We start from the raw sequence: 11,726 nt of genomic DNA on the forward strand, positions 1-11,726 counted from the left end.
TAAGATGATCGTTTCTTCGCGAAAAGAAACTCTAATCTCGCCAAAAAAGCTTGACGCTCGCCAACTCGTTGATAATTTAAAGTAAAGAACAGACAAGCAACACGGTTAAAGCTTTGGCTGCCGCACAAAGAAGAAAGAAAAGAAGAAGAAGAAGAAGAAGAGGTGTCCATGGGACAGGAGTTTTGGAAAAAAAAAAATTGAAAATTTTATACTGCGAGGGCGAGAAGAGCTTGTATATTGCTACACAAAATTTATACGACACTTGATGTTGCAAGATCTCTAAAGACCATCAACCAAGAGGCGACAATTTGAGCCTGAGCTCTGGAGCAAAAAAAAAAAGGGACAGTGTTTGGTGTTAGATTAACGTCTCTGTATTCTATCACCAATCCTCGGTAAACGTAAAATCAGGTGAATAAAGCCTGGAAACTTGTTTTTTTTTTACCGATTTGGCTGCACTTGGGAACTAGCAGGATGGATATCACGTGACAAGAGACGTAAAGAATCGTGATTGTCAAAAGCATCCAAAAAATCGTGATTGTCAAAAGCATCCAAAGGATTCCTTGGTCTCATTTTGTTGTCAAATATTTCAATAGTCTGTAAAGAAGGTAAAGAGGGGGTTTTGATCAATCCAAATTAAGTCATCTTTTGAGTGGAGTTTACAAGACGTGGACTGATTGAGAGTGGTGACATCCCTTGGTCCAGCAAAATTGTCAAGCTTTATCCTCCTGATAAGAACACTTTTGAAGCACACGCGTATCTCAGAACCGTACCCTTGCGTATGAAACTTTTTGCTTGACAACAGAGCGTCCTTGTAAGTCATTGCATCGTTCATATAAACACACAAATATCTAGAGAGAGAGAGAGAAAGTTGAGGATATCTCATATAGTTATAACTGTAACGTTGTAGCCAACAATAGTCGAACCAGGGTCTTGTCTTGTTCTCCAATAAAGGGTCCCCCCAGTCCCCTTCTTCCACCACCCTGCTTTTTTTCGCCTCTCTTTGAAACTGTTCCCAAAGTCACTCACTTCTTGGCTGATAGAGTATATCCTCAGAGTTCCCAAAGCTTCAACCTTGTAAAACCCGGGTACCAGTCAGTGGATAAGCTTCGCCTGAGAAGGAGAAGCGCGTGGGATGGGGAGGGGAAGCAAGGGGGTATCGCCTTCCGTGTTTTTCCTTCCTCGCACCGCAGTGGGTGGTGACTCTTTCGCTTTCTCCGTCGACAAACTTTTTTTTTTCTGCTTTTTTCTTCTCGCTGTGCGTCGTGCTGCACAGGGGGGGGGCCGGCTGCCGATTCAATTAAGATTAGATCTAATCGCCCGCGCTCTCCCTGCCTTCCTCTCTCGCTGCACGCAATTATAATTGGGGGAAGTCAGGGAAAGATTTACCCAATTTACACTGTAAAATCTTCATCGACAACCAACAACGCTCGTCTGACCCGCCACTGCACACACAACAAGTACACAGTGGACTCAAGTTGAACTACACCCGTACTTTTCAATTGCCCCCCCTTGTTCAAACAAACCAAAGCAAAGTAAAGTAAGAAAAGAGCAGAACAATGGCGGAACCAGCTCCATTACCATTCATTTACCAGTTTATCTCTGGTGCAGTTGCCGGGGTCTCTGAGATTCTTGTCATGTATCCCTTGGATGTCGTGAAAACAAGACAGCAGTTGGACTCGACGGGAGCCACGGGGGGCACCATCAAGTGCCTCACTACGATTGTCAAGGAGGAAGGCTTTTCTAGGTTGTACAAAGGGATCTCGGCCCCCATTTTGATGGAAGCGCCCAAGAGAGCAACGAAATTTGCTGCAAACGACGAATGGGGCAAATTCTACAAAAAGGCGTTTGACGTCAAGCAAATGACGCAGTCATTGGCTATATTGACCGGTGCCACCGCGGGCGCAACCGAGTCGTTTGTCGTGGTGCCTTTTGAGTTGGTCAAGATTCGGTTGCAGGACAAATCGACAAAGTTCAACGGCATGGGAGAGGTCGTCAAGGATATCATCGCCAAGAATGGTGTTGCTGGCTTGTACAAGGGTTTGGAATCTACCATGTGGAGACACATTTGGTGGAATGCCGGCTATTTCGGCTGTATTCACCAAGTCAAGAGCATGATGCCAAAGCCCAAGGACTCCACGCAAAAGACCTTGATTGATTTGACTTGCGGTACCATTGGTGGTACCGTGGGAACTATATTGAACACGCCCTTTGACGTGGTCAAATCGAGAATCCAAGCTGGCTCGTCAAGATACAAGTGGACCTACCCTTCGTTGGCCATTGTTGGCAAGGAAGAAGGCTTTGGAGCATTGTACAAGGGCTTCATTCCAAAAGTATTGAGATTGGGTCCTGGTGGTGGTATCTTGTTGGTTGTCTTTACGGCATGCATGGACTTCTTCAGAAAAATGCGCGACGAAAAGAAGTAATCCCGGTGAACTTGGAAACTTAAGAACTTGTGGGGAGCTTGGGAAAAGTTATAGATAGCTAGGGAGGAGAGCAACCTCAATTTTTTGATCTTCCCCCCCCCCCCCCCTCCCGCGATTCTTCCCATAATCCCCATAAAAACACACACTTCAAAAAAACACGTCAAAAAAACCCACTTCAAAAACTCGCTATTTATGAATATACGTATAAATTGGTCATACTAACGTGTTTACCCCCAAAAAGCTCTCTGATATTGACTCTCCGCTTCTGTCGCCAAAAGCAAGAAGCCATGGTGAAGCTGTAAAATTTTACCCCCTTATTCTCACTCCGAAAAAAGCAGAGAGATGAAATTTCCCGATAGCGAGGGTTTCCTGCGACCGCGGACTCTCGCGTCTCCGCGGGAAAACCTAACCACAAACCAAGACTATGGTTGTGTCTTTTTTTTTTTTTTTTTATTTCATTGAGACTGAGGCTAAGGGTGAGGTTAGTTCATTCCTTTGCAGAATAACCAGTTTCAGTTTCAGATTGAACAAGAACAAGCCATCTACTACATCGCTCTAATTTTAAATGGTGACTTGGTTTTTAATGAAGATATACATTTTGACACTTTCGACAAAATAACACTAACACACGCGCAAACACACACATAAATACACAAATATTGGTATATATTGGTCTAGATATATAAAACATAGAAAGCTGAGACTGGTACAACTCACTAGTTGAAGATCCACAGATGTTTTCCAAGTTCAAGGGACCCAGGGGAGAGGAGTACGAAATGGTTGAGCAAGAAGCACCACCTGATTCAACAGCTTCCACACCCAATGAGGAAGAAGAGCAAGAAACACCGGAACTGGGTAACGGGAGCCGACAGTCGCTGGACTCGCAGTCTTCTGACATATTTCAAGATCTCGAAGGATGCGCTTCTAAGTCGACACAAGACAATCGGGATTTCCACGACGACCCCCTTTTCCACGCGGTGCTACGAAGGTACCGTAAACAAGGGATCAGCTCGAAAGTATGTGGCGCTATATCACTCGTGTTTCTAACGCTCTGGCTAGGAGGACTAATCTTGTATTCGCAACTACACCCTTCACAATTGCTAGCCAAGGCAACGTGGCAAACTTCAGTTCGTGTCAATGGACAAAATGTGACATTGAGCGCGTATAGCCCGCAATACCAGAACTTGACGTTGGATAACTGGATGCAGGGAAACTACAATGGCTGGAAAGAATCGATTGTATGGTTGAACGAACAACAATACCCCAAGACTTTGGGAGGTGGGTTTTACCTTACCGCGAGAAAAGACCTGGTTGTTCTTAAACAGGTCAATTCCAATTATGAGGAAAACTTTATTGAATCGCGCAAGTTTGCCTACAAGAACAACTTCTTTTACGTTGAGGATATAATCGCCAACCCTGGCGGGCCCATTGACGAGACAAGCAATGTGCATCTTGTTAAAAGCAACATCTTGAAGCAATGGAGACATCTGAGTTTCGCCTTGTATTGGCTATATAATCCCATGCGAGGCACACATACTCCCATTCAGCCACAGCCCGTGACTGAAGAAACGACTTCCTTGGTAGGATTACATTTTGCCGAGTTTTCACCCGATGGCAAACACGTCTTGTTTGCATTCGAGCACAACTTGTATATTCAGGATGTCTCTGGTGGCAATCTACATCAAATAACACAGGATGGATCGCCGGATATATTCAATGGCAAGCCAGACTGGGTTTATGAAGAAGAAGTAGTTGCCACTGATCGAATGGTGTGGTGGTCGCCTGATTCCAGCAAAGTCGTGTTTGCTAAATTGGACGATACCAATGTCATTGAGGTTGATATCGACTACTATGTAAAACTGGTTTTTGAAATAGGCATGCTGTATAAACTGCCGATTGGTCACACTGCTGTAAGTGATGGTGGTGTCAACCAGTACCCACTCGTATCAAAGCTCAAGTACCCGAAGCCCGGCACGCCCAACCCCCTTGCGAGTCTTTATGTTTATGATGTCAAGGAGCAAACCGTTGAACTTTTGAAGAATGATGATGGTGGTGACAGCAACAAAGATCTCGGTGAGGATTTCTTGCTATACCAGGCCATTTGGATAGACAAGGACAATTTTCTAATTAAGGAAACGGATAGAACAAGTACAAAATTTGCCAGAAAGCTATATAGGCCCAGCAGTGGCTCCAATAGCATCAAGACTGTGCACTCGGAAAATGTCCAAGACACGTTTGGTGGCTGGGTTGAAAAGATGAAAATGAAGCCGTTAACTGTGGAGACTGGCAACGACGATGAAGACAACAAGTACGTTGACCTATACGTCTACGAGGGGAAAACTTATTTGGCATTGTTTGATAGTCCCAGTGCACCTGAACCACTGAAAATTTTTGTCAAGCACCAAGCAATCAACACCAAGGCTGCATTTGACAAACAAGAAAACTATTTGTATTTCCTAACCAATGTCAAGAGCCCCATGGACTCCCATCTCATGGGGTTCCATCTCCACCTGGAAAAATCAATGGAGATGACGGATTTGGCAATCGACGCTCACTATTCAGCCGAGTTTTCGCAAAATGGACGATTCTTGAACTTGATGTATCAGGGACCTAACCAGCCCTGGCAACGATTAGTCAGCATGGCTGAGATTCACGATCAATTTATCAATGATGATGCCTCGTCGGTGCGAGAAGTTATCCAGCATCAGCCGATAATTAATCATGCCAAGCAGTACCGCGAGATGATGAAGGAGAAAAACTTGCCCACAGTTCTTTACCGCCAGATCAAAGTCAACAAGGAAGATATATACTTGACGGTGAAGGAGATTTTGCCGCCTAATTTCGACCCGAGCAACAACAAAAAATACCCTTTAATTGTGCACGTTTACGGTGGGCCCGGCTCGCAAACCGTGCTTAAAAAATTCAACGTCGATGCATTGCAGATTTTGAGCAGTTCACTCGACGCTATAGTGTTGGAAATTGAGCCACGCGGCACCGGTGGCAACGACTGGAAGTTCAAAGCATTCGCTACGGAGCGAATAGGATATTGGGGTGCTCATGATATCCAACTAGTCGCTTCCGAATACATTGCCGCCAACAAGCAACTCATCGATGCTGAAAAAGTTGCCATCTACGGCTGGTCCTATGGCGGGTTCAACACTTTGAAAACGTTGGAGCTTGACCATGGCGACACTTTTAAGTATGGAGTTGCCATTGCCCCAGTGACAAACTGGTTATTTTACGATTCCGTGTTCACGGAGAGAATTATGAAACTGCCAGTAGGTAACGAAAACTATCAGCTTTACTCGCGAGTTAACAATGTCCATAATTTCGCACAAACACGCAGGTTCCTCTTGATGCACGGCACTGGTGACGACAATGTTCATTTTCAAAACACCATGTGGTTAGTTGACAAGCTTGATGTTGAAGGTGTTACAAACTATGATATGCAGATTTTCCCCGATAGCAACCATGATATACTATATGACAATGCTAGCAGGATACTATATGGCAAGCTACTAGGCTGGCTAAGGGATGCCTTTAGCGGTAAATTCAATTGACCAAGAGGTTAAGATAGGACTATAGTTGGAGTGATGGATTCTTACCTGAATATACAAATACACACATATACACATATATATCTACATGTTTATGTATATATATATAGGTGTATGTGTGTATACTTTTGACAACCAAGATATTCTGTTGCCAAAAACACACATTTGGATAATTTTGTCGTCAAAAGATGACAGCCACAACCAAGTCATACAAAGGTAAGTCTCAACCCTATATCGATATACTTCCCATAAAAAAGGCGTTTCCTTTTTTGTTTCTTTCCGTCTACATACTCAACTCCTCGTAGTTTTCAAAAAAACGCCATTGGCAAAGCCAGAAGATGAATTGACAAAGTCGTTGAAACACTACATGTTGTATCGCGACACCTTGCAAAAGGCAGTGCGATACACCAAGGAAGAATCAAGAATCCAAAACCTCATCCAATATTGGCGCGAAGTAGCCCAGAAAGCCTCGACTTATATATATAATGAGCAATCGACCAAGTTTGCCAGAATGGGAGGGTTCAAGCATTGGCAAACTGAACAATGGCTACAACAACAAGAGAGCGAAAGAGATAGAATACTTGAAACTTACCATGATTTGCAAATGGAAACTAAGCATCTAGATCCAGATTGCCAGGGGGAGATCATGACGGAGTTCCAAGAGCAGTATGGTTTAGATGAAGATGGCGAGTTTGTTGAGGATTTAGGGGACGTTGTGCCTGTTTTCAGCGACGATTTCCAGATGCGGGATCTTTATCGCATCCTTGGATTGGACTATGATCTCGTTTTCGATTAGGTGGTGTGCCACGGCATGCTGTATGGTTTCTTTTTTTTGTTTCTTGTTTTTTTTGTTTTGTATATATCGCGATTGACCTCTGCTCTTTGGGTCCGTTACTGGTTTGCTCGCTTGCTTGCTTGCTCGCTAGCCTGGGGAAAGAGATCTTGACGATTTATGCGGGAAACAAAGAGAGATGGAGAGAGGGATGGGCCGCAGTCACAAATGACAGAAGAAGAAAGATGAAAAATAATATACGGGTTTCCAGTTTGGCATAGGGTTTGAAATTTTATACCCACCCGAAATTTAAATGAATTTACATTAAAAAAAAAATAAAAGAAAAAGAAAAAGAAAAAGAAGAAAATTAGGGAGAAGAGTTGATCTTATCGCCTTTTTCCCCTTTGTTCAATGATTCCACAGATATACTAGTCAAAAGCCGAAATTTTCACTTCTTTTCCCATTCCTTCCTTGCAGCTCCGTTCTTGCTTACTTTGTTTAGCCCCACTCCATTACCTACACACACACACACACGTTTCGTATGAATCGGCCTGTGCGAAACAAGACAGATGAGATGCTAGATCTGGTGGCGCTGCCCGAGCTTCAACGAGATAACATATCGCATCTCTTGACGAGTCTATCCCAGGGTCTAGATAAATCCCACGTCAAGATCGATGAAGTCGTCGAGGCCGTCATGAAGGGGCTACCGAGCTCGCTCACCATCAAGCAGTTTTACACGTTTGTTTCTGAAGTCATTGCCAGTAGGATAGTACAGCATCCCGATTACTCATTGCTTGCTGGAAGAGTCGAGGCCACGTTGCTACATATCCAGGTTCCACTAACATTCAGTGAAAACATCGAGAGATTAAAGCATTACCGGCCGTCAAAGGGGAAATCATATTCGCCAGTATCTGCCAGACTATACGAAATAGTCATGGCCAACCGCACATTTTTCGATGACATCATTGTACCGCAACGCGATTTCGAACTCACGTATTTTGGAATCAAGACTTTGCAAGCTTCGTATCTTCTTCAGATGGATGGACAAGTGGCAGAGACTCCGCAGCAACTATTTCTTCGCGTTGCCATCGGCATACATTTCGCTGCGCTCGATGCCGTGGAAGAGACTTATGACCTCATGTCTCAAAAATACTTTATTCATGCGCTGCCGACGTTATACAACGCCGGTAGTGAATTCAACTTTTTGTCATCGTGCTTCTTGATGGCAATGAAAGACGACTCCATCGATGGCATCTACGAGACGTTGCACGAAACCGCGCTCATATCGAAATCTTCCGGCGGCATTGGGCTTCATGTACACAATATCAGAGCAAATGGCTCCTACATTGCTAGCACCAATGGAACTTCCAACGGGCTCGTGCCCATGCTTCGAGTGTTTAACAACACGGCAAGATACGTTGACCAAGGCGGCGGTAAACGACCAGGTGCGTTCTCCATCTATATTGAGCCTTGGCATGCTGATATTTTCGATATCTTGGATATGCGAAAGAACCATGGAAATGAAGAGCAAAGAACTAGAGACCTTTTCTACGGGCTATGGATTTGTGACTTGTTTATGCAGCGGGTCAAGTCGGGCGGACAATGGTCGCTTTTCTCGCCGAATGAAGCACCTGGCTTGAGCGACGTGTATGGTGATGAGTTTGTGCAACTATACGAAAAATACGAAAAACAAGGCATTGCGTATCAGACCATCAATGCGCAAAAGCTCTGGTTGGCTATATTGGAATCGCAAACTGAAACTGGTGGTCCCTACATGTTGTACAAGGATGCATGCAATTCGAAATCGAACCAAAAAAATTTGGGAACCATCAAATCTTCCAACTTGTGTTGTGAAATCGTGGAATACTCGTCACCGGAAGAGACTGCAGTTTGCAACTTGGCTTCGTTGGCGTTACCTTCGTTTCTCAAGACGTTTGACGATAGCATTGAGTTTGACATCACTAAATTGCACTGCGTGACCAAAGTCGTTACTAGAAACTTGAACAAGGTCATCGACGTGACGAAATACCCCGTTGAGTCCGCTGAGAGATCAAACAAGAGACATCGCCCCATTGCATTGGGAGTACAGGGCTTGGCTGATTTGTTCTTGGAACTACGCTTACCATTTGACTCTCCAGCAGCTAAAAAATTAAACGTGCAGATTTTCGAAACTATATATCATGCTGCTATTGAAGCCTCGGTGGAACTTGCCATAGTCGAAGGTCCATATAGTTCCTTTGAAGGCTCGCCCGCGTCTCAGGGCCAACTCCAGTTTGATCTTTGGCACCACACACCTTCCGAGCTCTATGATGACTGGGATACGTTAAAGGCCAACGTTGTCAAATTCGGTCTCCGCAACTCGTTGTTGGTTGCGCCCATGCCCACGGCGTCAACTTCACAAATTTTGGGATTCAATGAATGCTTTGAACCTTACACTTCCAACTTGTACACGCGCCGAGTACTAGCCGGAGAATACCAAATTGTCAATAAATACCTCATTAAAGATTTGATCGATTTGGGGTTGTGGAACACGGCAATGCGAAGTAAAATAATCATGGACTCGGGTTCGATCCAGAATATTGACGTTATCCCCGATGAGTTGAAGAGACTCTATCGTACAGTTTGGGAGTTAAAACAAAAGGATATCATTGATATGGCAGCAGACCGCGCCAAGTTTATCGACCAACTGCAAAGCATGAATATTTTCCTCAAGAACCCCACCATTGGGAAGTTGACCAGTTGTCATTTCCACGCGTGGGAACTGGGGTTAAAGACTGGTATGTACTATTTACGGACCCAGGCAGCTACCCGAGCCATTCAATTTACTGTCGATAGCAAAGAAGCTGCGTCGGCCAATAACCACCAGGGGGAAATCTCGCGCAAGAGTTTGAAAAGGAAGAGATACGTTGAAGCACTGCCGATTAAAAAGAGCAAGATTTCGGCTTATGCTACTCCCGAATCACAAGGCGGCTCAACAGGGCCGTACATGGAAGAGGAAGAAGAAGAAGAAGAAGAAGAAGAGGAAGAAGAAAAGGAAAAGGTGTATGATGAGATTTACAATATCCATGATTCCACGCCTGTTGCTTGTAACTTGAAAGATCCAGAGAATTGTGACTCTTGCTCTGGTTGAAACCAATAACAACAACAACAACAACAACCTAAAAAAAGGGAGCAAAAAAGAACCCCCCCCCCCCCCATGGCAATGATAAAGAGATCACGACTGTAAAATTACTTGTAAGTAGCCAACAACAAATGAAGTAAATAAAAAAAATTTCATCACCTCAATTTTCTATTGGCAAAGTCTGCAACTTGTGACATGCCATCCTTGGTTACGAAAAATTTCCTCTTTAGTTTATCTGACCAGATCAACACCCCCAATTCGATGGCATAGCTGGACAAGATTTCGTATTCTTGCTGATTAGCGAAATCCTTGAACAAATATCCATCAAACGTCTGGATTCGGTCTAGTTCCAATTGCCAAAGCTTGATTTGGTCCACCACGTTGGGAGGCAAGACTTCCAATCGATGTTGCGATATAGCACCATTGGTCTTGCTCTGAGGGGCACCGCCGGCGGTATTGATGTTGTGGCTAGCGTCAAATTCGACTTTTTTGTCTAATCTCTCCTGGGCCAACGCGCGCATTTGAGGATGCGCGTGCGTTTCCAAAAACTTGATGATTTGGTCAGCTGTGATTCCATTATACAAGGCATTGCGTACTGATTCCCGTGTGATTTGACCGCAGACCATATTGGCGAACCGCGTCTTCATCTGCACAAACAAGTTCAAAATGGCAATCTCCAATGGCGAATTGGTGTATGCGTAGATTTTGAAATTGGTTTCAATAATCACTGATTCTTGAACGTTGGCGGAGGACGAGATGGAGCTTGCTTCGGACTCGTCCACGGCTTGCTGGATTGCCATTGCGGGAGTCTTGAGTGCTGCTGAATCCGAAGTCAATGTCGTGGCTAGCCGCGTGGGATAAAATCTGCTCGAGCTATTGGTTCGCTGATAAACCAAGCCGTAGTCTTTCAAGTCCGCGAGCATGCTGATTTGAGTTTCACTTAAGCTCGACACGGAGTAGCTATTACCTAGTTCCAAAGACCCTAAAATAAAGATGAAATTTAATACATCCACCGGGTTCATATTGAGTTCCTGCGTAAGATTCAAATATTGGAGCAACAAGGTCCAAATCTGGGCATTGACATCTTGCAACAAAAACTGGAATCCAGTATTGGTGATATTCAGCGCATCGTCACCATCGTCACGATCGCCTCCGTGGCCTTCCATCAACCCACCTAGTCGAAGCAAGCTGAGCACCGATTTCGAGGGAGGTTGCGTTCCTTCAGTGCCAACCATGAAATGCAATATGCTTTCCCACTTCTGAGTAGCAAATGAATCGAGAAACGCGATATCGACAGCATGTTTATCCACCGCGGTACTGACACTGCCAAACGCATTGGGGTCCTGTGAACCAGTAAGAGAATCGCGGAAGTTCTTGCGGAAGGTCGAGTTTAGTCGAATGTGGGTTCCTCTTGCATCATACTCGATCAAATGTAGGGACTCGAGTCTCTTGAGTGCTTCAAACTCCAATTTCTTCGCCAGTGGTTTACACCACTTGTTCAAGTCCCGCACCGCGACTAGTTTCTCGTTGAATATCATGGACATGATGTAAAATTTGGCCATGGGGGACAAGAGTCGATAAATTGAGAGACACGTTGCTGGTGCTTCATAAAGCTTCGATTGCACAGGCTTCGGTAGGTCCTCGAGGTATTGGTTCACTGTTGCTTTGAATAGATTGGATGACATCGTGCAACGTGTGGTGACAATCTGGTGGCAAATGTGGTGGGTTGCTTGGTTTGGGTTGGTGGCAGTTTTGTCTTGGAATCAGCGTCCCTCCTTTTTTTTTTTTTTTCTTACTAGTCTTTCTTTCCAGACTCGAGTCAGAAACACGGCAGTTCTTTGTTGCTGTGTGTT

The 11,726-nt window shown here is 44.5% G+C and overlaps 5 protein-coding genes across 5 annotated transcripts; 4 read left to right on the top strand and 1 right to left on the bottom strand. All coding sequences in view use genetic code 12, as the record gives it.

Annotated features, from left to right (window-relative positions):
• Positions 1-1,556: 1,556 nt before the first annotated feature.
• On the top strand, positions 1,557-2,423 carry LODBEIA_P16280 (uncharacterized protein; the record flags this gene model as incomplete). Its single annotated transcript, XM_066971537.1, has 1 exon — positions 1,557-2,423. The coding sequence occupies one exon, from the start codon at positions 1,557-1,559 to the stop codon at positions 2,421-2,423; it is 867 nt and encodes a 288-aa protein (XP_066828566.1).
• Positions 2,424-3,157: 734 nt separating this feature from the next.
• Positions 3,158-5,983, top strand: LODBEIA_P16290 (uncharacterized protein; the record flags this gene model as incomplete). Its single annotated transcript, XM_066971538.1, has 1 exon — positions 3,158-5,983. The coding sequence occupies one exon, from the start codon at positions 3,158-3,160 to the stop codon at positions 5,981-5,983; it is 2,826 nt and encodes a 941-aa protein (XP_066828567.1).
• A 185-nt stretch (positions 5,984-6,168) lies between these two features.
• LODBEIA_P16300 (uncharacterized protein) lies at positions 6,169-6,776 on the top strand (the record flags this gene model as incomplete). Its single annotated transcript, XM_066971540.1, has 2 exons — positions 6,169-6,196; positions 6,286-6,776. 2 exons carry the CDS (start codon positions 6,169-6,171, stop codon positions 6,774-6,776), a joined length of 519 nt encoding a protein of 172 aa, XP_066828568.1.
• Positions 6,777-7,293: 517 nt separating this feature from the next.
• Positions 7,294-9,882, top strand: LODBEIA_P16310 (uncharacterized protein; the record flags this gene model as incomplete). The annotated part of the gene is made up of 1 exon (XM_066971541.1): positions 7,294-9,882. One exon carries the CDS (start codon positions 7,294-7,296, stop codon positions 9,880-9,882), a length of 2,589 nt encoding a protein of 862 aa, XP_066828569.1.
• Positions 9,883-10,028: 146 nt separating this feature from the next.
• LODBEIA_P16320 (uncharacterized protein) lies at positions 10,029-11,558 on the bottom strand (the record flags this gene model as incomplete). Its single annotated transcript, XM_066971542.1, has 1 exon — positions 10,029-11,558. One exon carries the CDS (start codon positions 11,556-11,558, stop codon positions 10,029-10,031), a length of 1,530 nt encoding a protein of 509 aa, XP_066828570.1.
• Positions 11,559-11,726: the final 168 nt, after the last annotated feature.

The sequence above is a fragment of the Lodderomyces beijingensis genome, assembly GCF_963989305.1.
Source record: "Lodderomyces beijingensis strain CBS 14171 genome assembly, chromosome: 2".
Taxonomy (NCBI): domain Eukaryota; kingdom Fungi; phylum Ascomycota; class Pichiomycetes; order Serinales; family Debaryomycetaceae; genus Lodderomyces; species Lodderomyces beijingensis.